The sequence below is a fragment of the Puntigrus tetrazona genome, unplaced genomic scaffold, assembly GCF_018831695.1.
Source record: "Puntigrus tetrazona isolate hp1 unplaced genomic scaffold, ASM1883169v1 S000001081, whole genome shotgun sequence".
Lineage (NCBI taxonomy): Eukaryota > Metazoa > Chordata > Actinopteri > Cypriniformes > Cyprinidae > Puntigrus > Puntigrus tetrazona.
In genome coordinates this window covers 341,791-361,333 of record NW_025048669.1, presented here as the reverse complement: position 1 = coordinate 361,333, position 19,543 = coordinate 341,791, and the positions used below count along the sequence as shown (strand labels likewise).

Below are 19,543 nucleotides of genomic sequence, written 5' to 3'. Positions count from 1 at the left end.
CTACTATACTGACAGCAGTATATATGTGTGAAAGGAGAAGGCATGACACTTTTTTTTTTCGTACCAGTATATTAACAACTTTTCATGATTGTAAAGTACATAAATATAATAAGCATTTACATCTGATATTTTGCTGACATCAGAAACCATACAGTTCTCCTAATCGTCAGTGCAATTTTGCACTGCAGCCAATAAAAGACCCATCAAAACCACCAGTACCATGACTGTCCTTCTATGTTTAGAGATTACAGCATTCAAAACATTATCCAGTACATTGTAAAATGTCAACAAACGTCATCACAAGAATGCACAATAACATCTGAGGTATTTATCTGACAGCCCTCACCTCATGTTTGACGATGAAGAGTAAAAAGTCTTTGCTTTCATTCTGTTGATAATCATTTTTTACTAATTGCAGTTAACAGCTGTGCTTGTGATACAGAGACACTAGAAGGACATTACACAATGACTCATTCAGTGATAAGGTGCAGTCACTTTAGTGAAATTTCAGCCAAAAAGCAATGTATGAAGCAGTGGTTGCACTTAAGTCACCTTTAAACAAATCGACTTTCTGTTGGTCAATGAGGTAAATTTATGTGAAGAATTTCCCAATCAGTTCCTGATGAAATAACCTATAGAAATGAGTTCGAACACTGAAGAACGAATGGACGGTTGAGACCTTAAATAAAGCTTGAAAGGCTGGTGTTTCTTTATGAAATCAGCCCTCAGGTAGGCACACTTGAATCAAAGTAGGCTTTTATCAAGGCTCCACACCCACTGCCTAACCTCAACACCCAAAGATATACATTCACATTCTCATACTAATTTCCAGTTAGCCAAAACTAAGAGCCAAAAAAATGATTTCAGTTGTTATGTCATACTAAACCTCAACTATGAATTTCCAACATGCTGGGAAAAAGGGAAACGGTCTGATATTTGACAATGCACTTCAACTCGGCTAAAAAAAGTCATAATAATAAATGCAATTCGGCTTTCTATCCAGCAGATGGCAACAAAACCCTTTGAGGGAATGACCTTGATACGTACCTTGGTCTATAACCTCTTTAAGTATCCGTTTTTTTTCCTTCATCAAAACACACAAATCAAAGTCGAGGGAAAATAATACTGTCCAGCAGGCATCAATTAAACAAAAAAACATTCAAGAAAATAATGAAAGAAAATGAGCACCCACCCAGAGGAGACAAGCAAGGCTTTAGTGGATGATTTAACGAGGACAATGGGGAAAAAATATAATTCATATTTCTCTGAAGAGATTATAGTGTGCTAAATATGACACTCCTTAGAGAAACCTATTAATAATGACCTGCACTGGGAGTTACATAAGAGGCACCAGTTTTAACCTGTCTGCCTTTATATAAAAAATGCTCTCATCTGTGACTTTGGGTGTCAGGAACATGCAATGTACAAACAAAAAAGTCAATTCTGTAACGCAAAGCCAAAACAAAACAAAGAAAAATCACACATTCAGAATGCAAAACATTCAGATGCATTGCAGTAATGAGATTATTTTTAGAATATCGGCTTGTGCTAAACCAAAGAATTACGCACACCAAGCTGAATAAAAGTGAACCCACGTTGAAGAGCCAGTAATTTTGCTTGTCTCCATTGTGTAAACATAACAAAGATGAAAAGTGATAGTGCTGTAACGAACACAGGATACTTGTTTAAACATGGCATCCTACAGAAAGCTGCCTCAAAAGTACCTTCCCATATCACCAAATCAAGATGGGTGAGTTACAGTATCTAAAAATACATTATTCCTATGTACACTGTTGTGTATCCTTCTCTAGTATTCAAAAAGTGTCCACAGATCCTAAAGCTAAAAGAGGACCAGAACAAATGGAGCAGTTGCATTTCATAGTGCATTAAATAAACAGACAGTCACAGAATGAATATGGCAGGATATTGGAGATTTTTCCTAGACTCATGCGGTAATTTTCACTTATAAAGAGTGTGTTGGCAAAACAGAGGTAATAACATCCAAACAAACTGCTGCTCTAGGCATCTGCTAAAAAGGCATGTGCTCAGTCATTCAGTTGCAGAGATCTGGTAGGTAGATGGTGCTACTCCACTTGAAGGATGACTGAAATTAAATATATTGGCACAGTGAGAAGGTACTGGGGAAAAATACACCGCCAATATCATCATCACCGCCAACCAGGACACCTAGTTTCGAATCAGACTCCATATTAAATCACTGAATGATGCTCAGCCTTCTGTTCCAAAACCTAGTGAACTGCATATGTAGGACTGCATTTATTAGGCATCATAGTTCATTCAAAACTGAAAAGTATCAATAAAATAGTTCAATTGAATTAAAAATAGACTATTTTAGACTGGTGTGCTTTGTATTTTGCTTAGTAGAATATCAGTGTTAGCTTAGCAACATGCTAACGCCACATGTTTATCTTTTAATTAATTACAAGGGTCATTTTCTGTTGGGAAACGTTTTATTTTTCTATCTTTATTTAAAATTTTGAAGATTATTTTGTGTTTTTGCTTGTTATAATAGAACAGCATTTTACAAAGAAAGTGAAGTGGTTAGCTAGATGAGCTATTATCATTAAATGGGAAAGTGTCATCCTTCTATCAAATGATATGTGGATATGAGAAATCTTTTGCTGCATAAAACTTGAGAAGTTAAGATTCTCGCTTTCAGGATCTCTCATATCTTTTCTAATTCAAACTGAGAGACCTGAACAAAGATATACAAGAGTTATGCAGATATATGAAATGTTCAAAAGCAGCACTTGTATACCATCATAGGTAACGCTGATATATTTCTTTATTTTAAGCGGATCATGTTGTTATGATAACATTCACATACTGGAATGCTTAAGACCACGTAACATTAGAACAGCCTTCTATTTGTGTCGCCAATTGATTTACTTTATATTATTTTCACTTTAATTCACTGCGGATCTCATTTGCGGATCTAAGCATCCACAGTTCTTACTTTCGCAGATGGTTGCGACGCCGATTCAACATGCTGAATTGGATCAAAGTGAGCCTGACCAAAGTCAACAAGTGGAAAACACCAAACAGACTAGCCCGACCGTTGCTCTTCGTCAGCCAGCGCGACAAGAGCCAATGGTCGACTGTCGCTTGGTGTGTCCCGCCTTTAGATGAATTTTACTTAACTACAATAACTCTGGCCCAAGCTTCTCTTTACCATCTAATAAAAGTGGTTGTGGAAAGAGAGCCATGATTCTTTCCTTTTACTCCATGCAAGAAAAAAGTAAGGCTATAAATAAAATAGCAGCACTGCAGCTCACTAGGCTTTGGAACACAGCCTTTAAGTCTCTTCAGTCTATTTTCTCATGAACCTGAATATCTGTCCTCTCGTTAAATTCTTCACCTGCTACTACAGATGATTTTTCTTCTGAACAAAGTTCTGGAGTCTTTGATATGCTTAAATCATTCTCCTGAAAACAAACCACATCCTCTCCACTGCCACTGGTTGGTGTCTTGGCTCTCCATGCATCGATGTAAGCTACAATGATCTCTGAGTTCTGGTAGATGATCATGCCTGAGAGGGTGAGTGCAGCTCCAGCACAGCTAAGAGCTGTCAGCTCATGCCCAAACAGCAGCTGCGAGAGTAGCAGGTTCCCCACCACATTCAGGTTGCCCAGGATGTGCAGTGTGACAGCAGAGGTCAGAGTGATAACACAGCAGCTGGCCAGGTTGTAAAGCACTGAGCCCAGACAGCTGAGCAAGATGAAACCCCAGAGGTGGTGGTCATATTGGAAAGGGGATTGCAGTGCAGCCCAGTTCTCCAGAACCAGGGCAGCTATGGCCAAGATGCAGAAACTGGGGATGGACATCAGATACAGTAGGAAGACAGAGTTGATTTTCTCCTCCTGGAGCAAGATGCCTGACAATTTTACATATACAAAAGAAAGGGTGTGTCAGTTTAGATATTATACCTCTATATATAGTTAACACATGTTTGTCATTTACCAAAGCACATGCTAATATCAGGGGTCGGTTCTTCATACCTTGCTTAAAATATATTGGATGATTTGAAAGATGCCAGATCTTCTAATCCTGATATCTGCTTTCTGGCTAATTTGGTTCTTCAAACAAATTGGCATATTAGATTAAAATATCTGGATTAAATTGTCTAGGATTACTGCACATTCTTGTGTTCCCTAAAAAGGGTGTATCGGTACTCGAAACCACAATAAGCAGTGCAGCGATAGGCTGGCAGGAGGATAGCAACGTGATGACATCATATAATTAAAGATACCTGACAAAAAAAAAAAAAGTTTAAATTTCTGGACATTTATGAAGAAACAAAAGTACATACCTGTAAATGGTCAAATAGAAAAATGAACTGTGCACTGTTTTTATTTAATTGATTTTTTACATAACTCCCAAATATTTACAGTGAGTACGGAAAGTATTCAGACCCCCTTCAATTTTTCACTCTTTGTTATATTGCAGCCATTTGCTAAAATAATTTAAGTTCATTTTTCTCCCTCATTAATGTACACACAGCACCCCACATTGACAGAAAAAACACAGAATTGTTGACATTTTTGCAGATTTATTTAAAATGAAAAAATGAAATATCACATGGTATCTCAGTATTTAATAGAAGCACCCTTTTGATCTAATACAGTATACAGACTAATATGAGACTTTTTGGGAAAGATGCAACAAGTTTTTCACACCTGGATTTGGGGATCCTCTGCCATTCCGCCATGCAGATCCTCTCCAGCTCTGTCAGGTTGGATGGTAAACGTTGGTGGACAGCCATTTTCACATCTTTCCAGAGATGCTCAATTGGGTTTAAGTCAGGGCTCTGGCTGGGCCATTTAAAACAGCCATGGAGTCGTTGTGAAGTCACTCCTTCATTATTTTAGCTGTGTGCCTAGGGTCATTGTCTTTTTGGAAGGTGAACCTTCGGCCCAGTCTGAGGTCCTGAGCACGCTGGAGAAGGTTTTCGTCCAGGACATCCTTGTACTTTGCTGCATTTATCTTTCCCTTGATTGCAACCAGTTGTCCTGTCCCTGCAGCTGAAAAACACCCCCACAGCATGATGCTGCCACCAGCATGCTTCACTGTTGGGACTGTATTGGACAGGTGATGAGCAGTGCCTGGTTTTCTCTTGGTCTCATCATCTTATTTCTCACCTCTCACATCTTGGAGTGCTTCAGCTGTTTTTACTCCATGCAGCTTTCATGTGTCTTGCACTGAGGAGAGGCTTCCGTCGGGGCCACTCTGCCATAAAGCCCCAACAGGTGGAGGGCTGTAGTGATGGTTGACTTTCTACAACTTTCTCCCATCTCCTGACTTCGTCTCTGGAGCTCAGCCACAGTGATCGTTGGGTTCTTCTTTGTCTCCCTCACAACACTCACCGAGGCTCTTCTCCCCTGATAGCTCAGTTTGGCCAGGCGCCAGCTCCAGGAAGGGTTCTGGTCATCCCAAACAGTGCTCTTAGGAACCTTAAGGGCCAGATCTGTGCCTTGCCACAATTTTGTCTCTGAGCTCTTCAGGCAGTTCCTTTGACCTCATGATTACAGCACTGTGAGCTGTAAGGTCTTATATAGACAAGTGTGTGGCTTTCCTAATCAAGTCCAATCAGTATAATCAAACACAACTGGACTGGAAGGTGTAGAACCATCTCAAGGATGATCAGAAGAAATGGACCTGAGATAAATATATGAGTGTCACAGCAAAAGGTCTGAATACTTAGGACCATGTAATATTTCAGTTTTTCTTTTTTAAAAATCAGCAAAAATGTCAACAATTCTTTGTTTTTCTGTCAATATAGGGTGCTGTGTGTACATTAACGAAAAATAATTTACTTGATGAATAATGATTTTAGCAAATGGCTGCAATATAAGAAAGAGTGAAAAATGTAAAGGGGTCTGAATACTTTCTGTACCCACTGTATATTCACAATTTCTAGTATTTGCAATTTTTTATGTTGTAATTTGCAATTCATTTAATCTTCTCTTTGAAACACATTTGTTTACCCGACAGCATTAATTAAAGTTTCTTAAGAGTCAAGATCATGTTATCTGCATCTCCTGCGCTCCATCAAGTCACTCATATAATATGTGTAACTCCAGTACAGTTAGTAGTAAAGTAATTGTTTTATATTTAATAAATATTTCAATGAGTAAACCCGGCAGTGTCTATAGTATTATATATTACACAACATTATTATATTATTTTTCAATAAATGTTTAAATTACTGAATCAGTATGATACTCTTGTAATTAAGTAGAGGTGGCTGGGACAGATTTTAAGTATCAAAAAGGTGCAATCTAATCCTGTTGATATAATATACATGATATACACCTGCTCCTGAGCAAGTACTAGTAACGGACCTACTGCTAACAATTAAATCCAGCCAGAGTTAGCAATGTATGAAGATACATGGTGTGATGCATATAGTAAACAACCTTAACCTCTGTGATGTAACGGTCACAACTATAATAAGACTACTGAAACATAAAACCGACAGATGACCTAGATAAACCACATGGAGTTTCCCTCCTGGACCAAAAATGTGAAGTAGGTAAGTAATATAATAATTATAAATTATTTTATATCATGAATTATACTTTATTTCTACATTGTCTAAAGTTCTACGTCAAATGTTCAATAATCACATTTTTGTCCAGATATCCCTGGCTGTTTTTAATAAAAAAATAACAGTAATAATAGTCAGCACCCTGACCAAGCTCTCTCTCTGTGTATATATATATATATATATATATATATATATATATATATATATATATATATATATATATATATAATATACACATCTTATTGATGTTCACTGTTGCAACCCTGGTTTACAAAAATAATAAATTATTAATTAAAAAAATAATAAATGAATAACAACAACACCACATCCTGACCAAAACTTATTTGCCTTCATTAATTTCATTCGCATATATTATAATTAATATTAGTAGTAGTAATATATAATAATAATTAAAAGATTTAGCCTCATAGTTCCTTCTCGATTTGCTAATATTGACCCATCATAGCTTTATATGTAGAAAACAAACTTGTTCAAAACAAGGCACTGCCCATTTAGCTTGCATACAAACTGTAGGTATGTTATGTAATTCTACAGTGACTAAGAATTTTCTTGACACATAGCTTTGAATAACATGACTGTATGTGATGAGATATATAGTTCTGAAAAGACTAAATGTATACAAAACAGGTTCTACCAGTAAACTTACTCTAGCCTGGTGGTTTTCAAACTTGTTCCTAAGAACTCAATGCTCACTGGGTAAGAGCTCCATTAACTGAAAAGAGTGCGCAAGATAAGGGACACATGCAAAATGTGCAGAGCAGTGGGTCCCGAGGAACAAGATTAAAAACCACTGCTCTAGCCCCGCGGTGTCACTCCTTGATGTGCTCAGGACCAGACAACTATATAATTACTCTAGGAAGGAGATCACTTAAACTAATGGAGCTCAGCTGACTCTTATTTCAAGAAATCAAAAAACAATCTAGTATACAATCCCTGTCCATTCTATGAGATCATTTGATACTTGGCAAATGTTTTTGAGACATAGGATAAAACAAGTCAAGTAAGTGTAACTGCTATTAGATGTAAAAAATCTAAATATTTTCAAATGTTATGAGGGCTTAATAATAGAATGTATTTGACACAATTATTGTTTAATCTTCATTTAATCATTTAATATTCTCATTATTGTAAGAAATCCATGACTCTTATTGTCCTCCAACTACATCTAAAACAGCGTATCCAACAGATCATTCACATGCGTTAAATTATTATAAATTAATATAAATGTTATTTAATGATAATTTTTTTTTTAAATGAAAAGTAACACTTAATATCTCGTTTTCAAGCAAGGTTGTTTTTCTGTGACACATGTATGTTTCATAAGGTTTCAAGGTTGTGTGCCCACTTTTTGTCAACGCCATCAAACATTGAATATAATGTAATAAAATCAGGTAATATCAGGGGCAGCTGTTACTCTAAACGACCCCCTCACCGCAGTTCACCTCTGCGGAGTACATTACTGTCAGACTGCCTCTGCTAAGTTTTCTGGAAGAAGTGCAGAAGTGACGTGCTACATGTAAACAGAGATCCTTTGGAATCCTTCTTTTAAGAATTGCCTGTTTCTCTGGTAGTGGCCTAAACTAATGCGCAATCAACAATATCTTCACCTTTTGTTGTTCTTGTTCTGAGAACGTAGACAACATGATTAATATTCACGAACCCAGCAGCTCATTAATCCTAGCGCATTTTAGATTGTTATTAATAGAAGAATTCATAGTAGTTTTATTACTATTATTTTTCCTGTTTCCACATTTTTATGGAAACACTAAATGACAAACTATATTTCAAACACCACCACCTTCTCAATGTTATATATATATATATATATATATATATATATATATATATATATATATATATATATATATATATATATTTTTTTTTGAGCCTATTTATATTAGAAGATTGTCATTACTGTGCTGCATTATAGAACTTTTGTTTTTTCCATTGTTGTTTCATTTTGTTTTTAAATCTAACATTTTTCATGCTACCCTGTTTTTAAAGCATTAACAACGATTAATAAATGAATAAATATACAAATTATTAAAAATTAAATACAACTTACTTTGCTGAATGCTTTTTACGCCTCTTAACATAGTGGCGACAAACACAAACAGGCAGCCGGTCTGGTCGAACTGGACCTCGCCCATTATGCTGAACGACGCCCCGAGGCAGATGGGCATCATCGCGGTGTACTTTAAGATGTGGTGCTGCTTCCCGAGAATCAGCGTGGAAATGGCCAGCGTGAACAGTGGCGTTGTGGTGTAGATCATCTGCGCGAACGAAAGCTGCACATAATTGAGCCCCACATTGCCAAACGCGATACTGGCACAGAACGTTAAGCTCAGCAGGAATACTTTACATTTGGCGCTGCTGGTTAAACCCTGCTCTTCGACGCCTTTATACCAGATCACCCTGCACTTGATTAGTCCGTAGTCCACCACGATCGCCGTCAGCATGTGGAGGGCTGACAAAAGCAGGGGGTATCTGAAATTGTACACAGCGAATATCCATTTGTTGAGGCTGGATATGGTGGTGCCCGTCACCAACCATACGGACACGGCGAACATAAGGTGCAGCATTTCTGGCGATTGCCTCTTTCTGTCCCGGGTCTCGTCACACTTGGAGGGGCCATCGGCACTGATCATGTTCGCTTCATCCTCGCACCTGCAGGGTAAACACATCTCAAGCTCGAACTGTAAATACATTACCCATCTCCGCGAATCAAAGCGCAGTAGCGGTATTATACGAGTCGGAAGTAGGATAACACTATTCTGCTGAAGGAACTGAAGCCGATGTTATGTCTTGTCTAATTCAACCCGCTATAGCAACCATGTGTTTTGGAAGAGAACAGAAACAACATCCTGGCTTGTCTACACGTGTTATTACGCGTTGTGGGTCTGGTTTGTGACGTAAAGCCTGGGAGCTTATTTTGGGCATGAGCAGTGGTAGTGTTTAATTCAAGAACGGAATACCCCTTTAAGCAATTATTTGCGAATGAATCATTTGATTCAAAAGATTCGAGTAACTGCAATGAATCTCCACCACCATACAGACCTAGAAAAAATGTAATAAGCCAGTCGGCCAATCAGAAATCGGCTCGTGTTGCGCTGCCAGTTTTGGATTGGTCGCTCCTAGTTTATTCAAAATGCTGTATTAAAATGGTTCCTTGCAAGCAAATGCTAAACAAATCACGACTGTGTTGGATAAACAGTCGGGGTGGCATGTGCCTTAAGGCTTTTATCGCTGAATTCACTGCTTCTTTCGACGGCTTTTAGATTAACAACGCAGCAAATGGTCGCTCTGTTGTCCGTTATAAAGGATTGTTTCATCCGGGATCCCGTGATGGGGTGCCCGACACTGCTAAATTTATCAATAATCTCATTATTGAGGTCGTACATATGTGCACAAATGACGCTCGTCAATGATGTCTAGTCACTGCAGCACACTTCTCTCCCGTTTGTATATCTTATTTCCACGGAGGTTGTTTAAGCCAAAACGTGTATTCTGTATATTCCTTATAATTAATAATACAGCTTTCGGTCAGTGTCAAAATGATATGAAGGATGCGCTTGTCTTGATCATCACATCGTACGCTAATAGTCACGTCCAGTGAATCGTTTCCTTCTAATGCTCTTGAATGACACTGGTAGATTTCACAGACGTTTAGCGGTCTAATACAGGATATAAACATCAGTCCTCATTAACACAATATAATACCACATTAAACATAGCCAGGTCACAATTAACATGGCCAACAAGATCCAACATATTAACACGTCCTCTTACCGTATTCCCGCACTGCTAAAGCTAAAGCGTATATACCATCGGCCCTTTCGATGAACTGCCAGTTGTTGTCAGATCAGCTGTGCACTACGTCACCGCAAAGCGTCTATTCATTCAATGCGCTACTGACAGGTGACCGAGCCATTGCGCGCTGCTGGCATGTGGTCACGTTAACAAAATAAGCGTGAAACTCTCAAAGAATGCTCGTTTGTTTCGTTAACAACAGTCGTATCGTTTTCTATATAGACTATATGGCTACATAGACTACAGCTGGTAAAAACATCACAATAATCCACACCACTCTAGCCCAGAGTCTATAATCTGTCAAATTTTGAAAAAAAACAGTTCCGAACAATCTTTTTAATGGAGAAAAGCAAATTACGAATTCACATTTTACTTGTTTCTTTGAATTCTTAATTTGTTACTTACAAACAGCTTTTCATTTTACAAGACATTCACTATGGAGACATGGATTACTGTAATGTTTTCATCAGCTATTTGTAATCTAATTCTGATGGCATCCATTCACTGCAAATTTCCACAAACTTAACTAGATTTAACAAAATTTCATTTTGGAGTGAACTGTTCATTTAAATGCCTGGGATAAAGTCTGCCTTTATGAACCAGTGGATCAGGATCTTCCACTAGTGGGAGTGTTCGTTGTACAGCAGTACTGTGACTATAAAAAAAAAGATTACCTGAGAATATTGTCACACATTTATTTTATATTAATTGACGTGGAACAAAACATCCAGACATTTTATCAATGTTAAATAAAAAAAATATTTGAGCGCAACTGCAGCTTAAAAGTGTCTTGTTCAAAATGCGGAACATTGAGATAATGTAAAAATAAATAATTCACGTTTATATTCACCCTGTAGATTTCAGCATATGTTTGTTGTGAGAGTGCATTTCTCCTAGAAAATTTAAAAAATACTGCGTAGATTTTTACCATGTAGCTCAAAGCATCTCTATGTAGTTTGTGTATATGTTGGTGCTGATGGCACACTTGCTCACTAGGCTGACATTTAAAGTCGTTACGTTACAAACATCCCGAGTTCATATTCTGGCTCAAGGATCTTCACTTCACTTCCTGTCTGCTCTACACTGTAATATCTTTATAAAGGCAAAAAAAAGTGTATTATGTGTATTTTTTGCGACTTTGGCGCCCCTAAAGTCAGGTTTAAAAGTCACTGCTGTAAATATACCACTTTTATAATTACAGCGTATAGCTGCACAAGCATTTGTTAGTGCTATAAAGATATTATTTTTTTCACCAAAATTACATATTCAAGGCAATAAGACATTTGCCTTATTAGAACTGATAGCAGACTCAGAATTATTTTAAAACTGTTATTTTAAGGTAAAGAAACGGCATGAAGTTGCTTTAAGTTAGAAATCATTATCCAGTTATTGTAAGCCAAGTACATGGCGCCAACCTCTGGCCATAAAAAGAAATTAAATGCTACAAAACAAACCAACTGACCTCAACCAACCATTGATAACCCTTGAGATACTGCACATATAAATATTGTTAATTTCCTTCTTTCATATGTTATACATTGAGATTACTTTCACTGTTGCCATATCAGTATCATCGTTACTCAATTCTAGTTATAATTAGATTTTTAATGTTATTAATATGTCTGGTTGATACTGTTAAATGGAAAGTGTCCTTTTTGAGGCTGTCTCAAGGTTTAGTAAATCAGTCAGTCTTCAATGTATTTACTATTTAGTACACTCTTTGTTTCCTCCTCATTATAGATACAGTTTATGGTCAGCATTTCCGGCCCACTGTTCCTTGCAGCATGAATGAAGTATGTAGCGTAAATGTTTCAGCAGATAATACTGGAAACTAGAAATTATTGCCACCACAAAATTTTTGCCACCACAAAATTTTTTGACAATATAGTCAAGGTCAAAGGTTTGCAAAACACGCTAAAATGTGAACTGATACGGTACCTTCCTGCGAGTGTCAAATATATAAACATAATAAAGTGCAAGCTTAATTTGCATAATAATTTAAAATAAAACCTGCACTGCATGCAGATAAGCCATATACTGGAATGATGTGCAATTATTATTAATCTATTTAAGTAAAAAAATCTTGATAGTTTGATTTTTCTAGCATGTTTGCAAACGTTTATCCATGACTCTATATGGAGAATTTCTATTAATTCATAATGCATCACCTACACAATAACATTTACATTACACTTGTGCTAAATAACTAAACAGGCAGCTAAAAACAAATTCTTGCATTAAATATCTAAGCCTCAACAATTGTTATTTTGCAACATCAATTCACTGACCTGGATTCTATTATGAACCATGTGTGCACTATTGAAACTATACTACAGCTCAATATAGGAACACAGTCTTGAGGGCATTCGGCCACACTTCAAAAGAAGCATGTGCTCTAAATCACAAAATGGTGAATAATTCATGGATATTGTACAGTTGACCTGAAACTGGGTATAAATCAGCTTTGAGGAAGAATTGTTTCCCTGGTAAAGTGTTACATTCCCCAGATCATCGTCTGCCTCCATCTATTGTGCTTAGAACAGTTTTTCATGCAATGTGAATTTTTCCTGCTACAATACAAGGTTCTCTCAATTCCCCCATGAATGCACATCAAATATATATATACATATATACATACACACACACATGCATATGGGTGCTTTGGAATCTGCATATTTCACATCTAGGGAAACATTGGTAAGCAGCTTTCCTAATACAGGATGACTTGGAATGGCAACGCTGGTCTTGGTATGGAAGAGAGGATTCAAAAGATGGCAGGGCACTGTCTCCAGTCCTGTTTGTCTTTGGCTTCCCAGTAGCCTCCTTTATACACGTAGCTGCTCTCACCTGTCTCTGTATCAGTCCTTTTCTCAAACCACAAGGGCTGGTAGCTCTCAGCCTCCTTACCTGTTAAACCCAGGACAAAACATCTGCAGTGGGATAATCTCCAACTTTCCTACTGTATACTGCCCACTAGGTATATGAAAATATGAGTGTGTGAGGCTATGTCTTACCCTCCTCTAGTGCAAGATTGGCCTGGGCTTCTCTCTTCCTCCTCTCCAGTCTCTGACGCTCCTCCAGACGCTGTTTCTCAGCGTTTGCTTCGTCCCACAAGCCTGCCTCCATCAGCTGTTGGTCGGGCCGTAGGCGGCTGTCAGTAGGGGCCACGCCATCCTCTGGCTCATTCAGAGTCAAAGCCAAAGAAGAGAAGTGATGCATGTTCTCTGCATTCTCACTGGAATTACAGAAGAAGAAAAAAAATTATTTACTGAAAAAAAAGAAAAGATAAATATATCAGGGCCTAAAAAAACACAAAATAAGGAGCAACAAAACTGCAAGTTACATATAGTAAATGCAGTGCACGAAGCCAATTTTACAGCACGCATTTTTCCAAATATATTTTGATAATATATTTTAATTTAATATTTTAATATGTGGTCATGATTTTGAGCATTGTATTCAAGTATTTAAATAAAGAAAATAAAAAAGACAGACAGACAAACAGATGACATGGAGCCAGCCAGCCTTTTTTACACTTTAATGTTTCAGATCATCAAACTAATTTAAATATTAATCAAAGATAACAAAAGTAAACACAACATGTAGATTTTGAATGAAGGTTTTTATTCCCCCGTGTTAAAACATAACTGGTTTATCACACCTGACTTAAATTTTTCTAGCCACACCCAGGCCTGAGTACTGCCACACACACTTAAATACTACCTGCCTGACAAAGTGAAGTAGACCAAAAGATTCTCAAAAGCTGCACATCATGTTCCGATCCAAAGAACTTCAGGAAAAAATAAGGAAGAAGTAATTGAGATCTATCAGTCTGGACAAGGTTATAAAGCAATATGCGCTAGGACTCCAGAGAACCACAGTGAGATCCATTATCCACGAATGGCGAAAACATGGAACAGTGGTGAACCTTTCCAGGAGTGTCTGGCTCACCAAAATTACCAGCGATGACTCATCCAAGAGGTCACAAAAGTATAACATCCAACGAACTGCATGCCTCACTTGCCTCAGTTAAGGCCAGTGTTCATGACTCTACCAGAGAGAGATAAGAAAGAGACTGGGCAAAAATGGCCTGCTGCAAGACGAAAACCAATTCTGAGCAGAGAGAACATAAAGGCTCCTCTCATTTTTGGCAGAAAAGATACTCTGTGGACTGACAAGACAAAAGTTTAACTTTTTGGAAGGTGTATGTGCCATTACATCTGGAGTAAAAGTAACATAGAATTTCAGAAAAAAACATCATACCAACAGTAAAACATCATACCAACAAGACCTAGAAGACAAATGGAACCATGAATTCTGCTATCTACCAAAAAGGACAATGTCAGGCCAACTGTTTGTGACCTTAAGCTGAAGCAAACTTTGGCTCTGCAGCAGGACAATTAACCAAAACACACCAGCAAGTTCACCTCTGGCTGAAGAAAATCTAAATAAAGACTTTGGAGTGGCCTAGTGAAAGTTCTGACCTGAATTCTATTAAGATGCTGTGGCATGACCTTAAAAAAGCGGTTCATGTTTGAAAACCCTCCAATGTGGCTGAACTACAACAATTCTATAAAATGTATGGGCCAAAATGTCTCTACAGCACTGTAACATTCAAGACTCATTGCAAGTTATTGCAAACACTTGATTGCAGGTTGTTGCTGCTAAGGGTGGTCCAACCAGTTATTAGTTTTAGAGGTCAAGCACTTTTTTACAAAGGTGCATGTGAGTTTGGATTTGTTTTCCCTTCATAATAAAATAATGTTGTGTTTACTTGTGTTATCTTTGATATTTAATTAGTTTGTAATTAGTAATTAGTTTGATGATTTAAACATTAAAGTGTAAGAAACATGGAAAAAAAAATCAGGAAGGCTAATGCTTTTTCACACCACGATCGATCGATCAATAGATAGTGTGACGAGTCAACTGCTTCTCCCCTCAAGAGACCGGTCTCTTCCCCAAGCATGCACGCTGGTGTCCTCGTGGGTCTAGAAAGGGTGCAATGAGGGAATCCCTACACCACCAGAAATGTGAGCTGCCGGATGTTGACTGCATCCGTTCACGGCTGACAGGCCAGGATGCCGGTATGTTCATCCCCTCGAGGGCTGTTTGGGCCAACTCAGGAGAAGCCGCAGGAAAAAGCCGCCGTACCTTGCACCCCGGACCAGAGAGAGGAGCGCGTGCAGCCGCTGGTCTCCGCCCCCTTACCTGGACCTTCCCCCTTGAACACTGCCCAACCTTCACTACCCCTCTAGCCTGACGAGGACCCTGTTTATTTTGGACACTTTTTTAATAATTAGTGATTTGTTAATAAAAAGCCTTTCTGAGGCCTAATGCCACACCCAATAGGTAGATGAATAGATAGATTGAATAATCTGAATTCAAAGTCATTATTCATTATTCATATTTACTTCCAAAACATCCAAGCTGCCCATACCATATGCACCCTCATACCATCAGAGATACTGACTTCTGAACTGAACACTGGTAACACTCTAAAAGGTGCTCCTCCTCTTTAAGCGATTAAAGAGATTTCAAGTGATTTTAAAATGTACATTTTTTGCAATTTAGAAAACATTGCAACATTTTCAAAATTTAGGTTGTAGATAGATAATAAGGTTGGTTGACTCTTACGGAAGAGGGTATTTCTTCCACAGTAATTTTGGTGGTAGAGTCTGATAGACTGTTTTATGCTTGCCCTCAGATCCTCCACAGCCATGGCTGCTTTCTATGATCTTTGCACTTTCCATTTTATCATCCCATGTTCCAGAGAGAATGTAGTGGGCACAGCTGTCGCCATCCATGACAACGCCCGTTACCTGTGGACAGAGGAGGACATACAAATAAACACACTCCTGCGGTTAAATTTATTACCCAGCAGAGGGCATCAGTCTCACATTTCACATGCTGGAAAATCTTTAAATGAAGGGGATTGATACACTGACTGACCTTGCGGGGAACATCCCTCGAAAAATAGCTGTACGGGGAGAATTTGAGGTGGCATTTGTCCTTGTTCCTATGGTTCATGATCATTATGTCCCCAGACTGCATCAGAACAAAGAGTCATATGCTACAAACATGACAGAGCTGAAGTGATGAAGAGCAGGTTGGATTAGAGTTAAGTGACATTAATTAAACATGTATTAAGGAAGTTAATATAATCTATTTTGATTTCATACCTTGATGGTTAACTAACTAACATTTAGTCATTTTGCAGGCACTTTTATCCAAAGTGACTTACAATTGGGGAACACATAAAATGATTAATCTTAAAGAAACAGAAGAAGTGCTCCTAATACCAGCCTCAGGCAATGTTCAAATAAGTAGAAGCTGGAAAAGAATAAATAAAGAGAGAGTTTTTTATTATTATTTTACTTAAGTCAAGTAGTGTCGAAAGAGATGAGTTTTCAATTGTTGTTTGAAGATAGACAGAGTTCCAATTTTAATTGAATTGGCCACTGACATAATCTAGAGCTATAATTATTGTTTCCTGTTTCCACTTCTGTGTTCCCAGACAGGAGTAGAAGACAGATGGAGAAGAACAATGTCAATGGTGACTTTTCTCTAACAGATGGATTGCTGAAGATGGGGTAATGCCTTATCACGTGGGAGGAATCAAACCATTCATTTTACTCAAAAATGAAAATTCTGTCATCATTTAATCAACTTCGTGTTGCTGCAAACCCCTATGACTTTTTTCTCTCATTCGGTCAAATCTGATGTAACACGTCAACAGATTTTAAGCACCATAATAACGATTTAGTAAATAATGATTTCAACTCAAATTATTCAAACTAATTTATCATGCAACTTCACTAAATAGCACTAAAAATAATTCAATTTTTCTTCGTTTTCATTAATTGAAATAAACATGAAATAAATAATAATGAAAAAATAGAAATGTTCCTATAGGAGCTACCGGAAATAAAATAACCAAGTATTAAACTCCTTCAATCCATCCATCCATTTTCTGCCACTTATCCAGGGGCCAGGTCATGGGGCAGCAGTCTAAGTAGGGACACCCAGACTTCCCTCCAGCTCTTCCGGGGGAACACAGAGGCAGCCAAGAGGCATAGTCTCTCCAGTGTGTCCTGGGTCTTCCCCGGGGCCTCCTACCGGTGGGGCATGCCCGGAACACTGTGTACTGTACTGGTGGACAACCTTATGCTTGAACATTGTGTTCAATATGGACAGACCGTGACAAGCACAGAAGTCCAACAACAGAACAACACTCTGGTTCAGATCAGAGGGTCGTTCCTCCCAATCACGCCCCTCCAGGTGTCACTAGTGCTGAAGTCCCCCAGCAGAATTGTAGGAGTCCCCAGTAGGAGCACTTTCCAGCATCCATCCCAGAGACCCCAAGAAGGCCAGGTACTCTGCACTGCCATTCGGCCCATAGGCACAAATGACAGTGAGAGTCCTCCTTCCACTCTCACTCCCCGGATAAACTCCAACACATGGCGGCTAGGCTGGGGGGCTATGAGCAAGCCTACACCCTCCTGCCTCCCACCAGAGTAGTGGAGAGTCCAGCCCCTTTTGAGGAGTTGGGCTCCAAAGCCCAAGCTGCACATGGAGGTGAGCCAGACTTGGTACCCCCCACCTCCCAAAGCATTCTATGTCACCAAGCCAGCAGAGGGAGCCCTGACCTCTGGGTGATCTGCATCCACTCCCTCTGCGACAACTTCCTGTTCCTGGACTATAAAGACTGCAGCAAGCCACTCACCTGCAGGTTGCATTGTTTCGCCTGTTCAATTGTTGTTCCTAGTATCCCTTGTGTTTCCCTAGTTCTAGATTCCTTGGTTTTGACCCTGCCTGTCTTCTGATTCTCTGATTGTTTGCTGCCTGACCTGACCTTCGCCTGTTTCTGGATTTTGTTATTGCCTCGCCTCTTATACATCTGTTTGCCCTGTTTGACGCCTACCTGTTTTGACCATGCCTTCCTTTAATAAAAGCCTGCATATGGATCCGCACGCCTCAGACCGCTCATTCATGACAGAATGCAACCTCGCACCAGGATCCAGCGGCTTTTCACCTGATCCATGGCCAGGTAGGACCCTCGCTAGACGTTTATTGGCCCTCAAGCAAGGTACCCGATCAATTGAGGATTATACTCAAGAGTTTTTGGACATGGCTTACCTCTCTGACATACCGGACTGTTTATTGATTGAGTTGTATCATGAGGGAGTACATCAGCCGCTCAAATCTAAACTTGTTCGCGAGGGTCCACGTGAGTCGCTTGCTCAGTTTATTGAGTTTGGTTTAGTGACTGTGGGGTCAGCTTTCACGTTGGGTGTTGAGGAGGAAAAGGATACAGCATCAACTCCAGTAATGGCCACCTTCCCCGAGCCGCTGCCCAAGATGGCCGCCTTCCCCGAGCCGCTGCCCAAGATGGCTGCCTTCTTCCCAGAGCCGCTACCCAAGATGGCCGCCTTCTTCCCAGAGCCGCTGCCCAAGATGGCCGCCTTCCCCGAGCCACTGCCCAAGATGGCCGCCTTCCCCGAGCCGCTGCCCAAGATGGCCGCCTTCCCGAGCCGCTGCCCAAGATGGCCGCTTCCCGAGCCGCTGCCCAAGATGGCCGCCTTCCCAGAGCCGCTGCCCAAGATGGCCGCCTTCTTCCCAGAGCCGCTACCCAAGATGGCCGCCTTCTTCCCAGAGCCGCTGCCCAAGATGGCCGCCTTCCCGAGCCGCTGCCCAAGATGGCCGCCTTCCCCGAGCCGCTGTCCAAGATGGTCGCCGCCTGCCCAGAGCCGCTTCCCAAGATGGTCGCCGCCTGCCCAGAGCCGCTTCCCAAGATGGATGCCGCCTGCCCAGAGCCGCTTCCCAAGATGGATGCCGCCTGCCCAGAGCCGCTTCCCAAGATGGCCGCCTGCCCAGAGCCGCTTCCCAAGATGACCGCCTGCCCAGAGCCGCTTCCCAAGATGGATGCCGCCTGCCCAGAGCCGCTTCCCAAGATGGATGCCGCCTGCCCAGAGCCGCTTCCCAAGATGGATGCCGCCTGCCCAGAGCCGCTTCCCAAGATGGATGCCGCCTGCCCAGAGCCGCTTCCCAAGATGGCTGCCGCCTGCCCAGCAAAGCCTCCAGCGCCCGCGCCTCGTGCAAAGCCTCCAGCGCCCGCGCCTCGTGCAAAGCCTCCAGCGCCCGCGC

At 40.0% G+C, this 19,543-nt stretch overlaps 2 protein-coding genes across 5 annotated transcripts in view; both read right to left on the bottom strand.

Annotated features, from left to right (window-relative positions):
• Positions 1-3,221: 3,221 nt before the first annotated feature.
• On the bottom strand, positions 3,222-10,515 carry LOC122340925 (solute carrier family 35 member E4-like). 2 transcript variants are annotated; one of them, XM_043234165.1, is made up of 3 exons: positions 10,379-10,515; positions 8,655-9,256; positions 3,222-3,895 (listed from the first exon to the last, which is right to left on the bottom strand). In XM_043234165.1, the coding sequence occupies exons 2-3, from the start codon at positions 9,235-9,237 to the stop codon at positions 3,327-3,329; spliced, it is 1,152 nt and encodes a 383-aa protein (XP_043090100.1). In that variant the 5' UTR covers positions 9,238-9,256; positions 10,379-10,515; the 3' UTR covers positions 3,222-3,326. The 2 variants fall into 2 exon arrangements, with proteins under 2 accessions (XP_043090100.1, XP_043090099.1); XM_043234164.1 differs by lacking the exon at positions 10,379-10,515 and having other exon boundaries at positions 8,655-9,912.
• A 565-nt stretch (positions 10,516-11,080) lies between these two features.
• osbp2a (oxysterol binding protein 2a) overlaps positions 11,081-19,543 on the bottom strand; it is a 31,428-nt gene continuing 22,965 nt past the window's right edge. For all 3 annotated transcript variants that reach the window (XM_043234161.1, XM_043234162.1, XM_043234163.1), the window contains 4 exons: positions 16,349-16,444; positions 16,034-16,218; positions 13,414-13,634; positions 11,081-13,306 (listed from right to left, as the gene is read on the bottom strand). In XM_043234161.1, the coding sequence (XP_043090096.1) occupies positions 13,164-13,306; positions 13,414-13,634; positions 16,034-16,218; positions 16,349-16,444 (645 nt within the window). In that variant the 3' untranslated portion in view covers positions 11,081-13,163. The remainder of the gene's footprint in view (positions 13,307-13,413; positions 13,635-16,033; positions 16,219-16,348; positions 16,445-19,543) is intronic.

Coding starts and splice junctions, on each gene's coding strand:
- LOC122340925 (XM_043234164.1), bottom strand. CDS start 9,297: ATGTATTTACAGTTCGAGCTTGAGATGTGTTTACCCTGCAGGTGCGAG. Junction 3,896..8,654: donor CGTAAAAAGCATTCAGCAAA/GTAAGTTGTATT, acceptor TAAAATTGTCAG/GCATCTTGCTCCAGGAGGAG.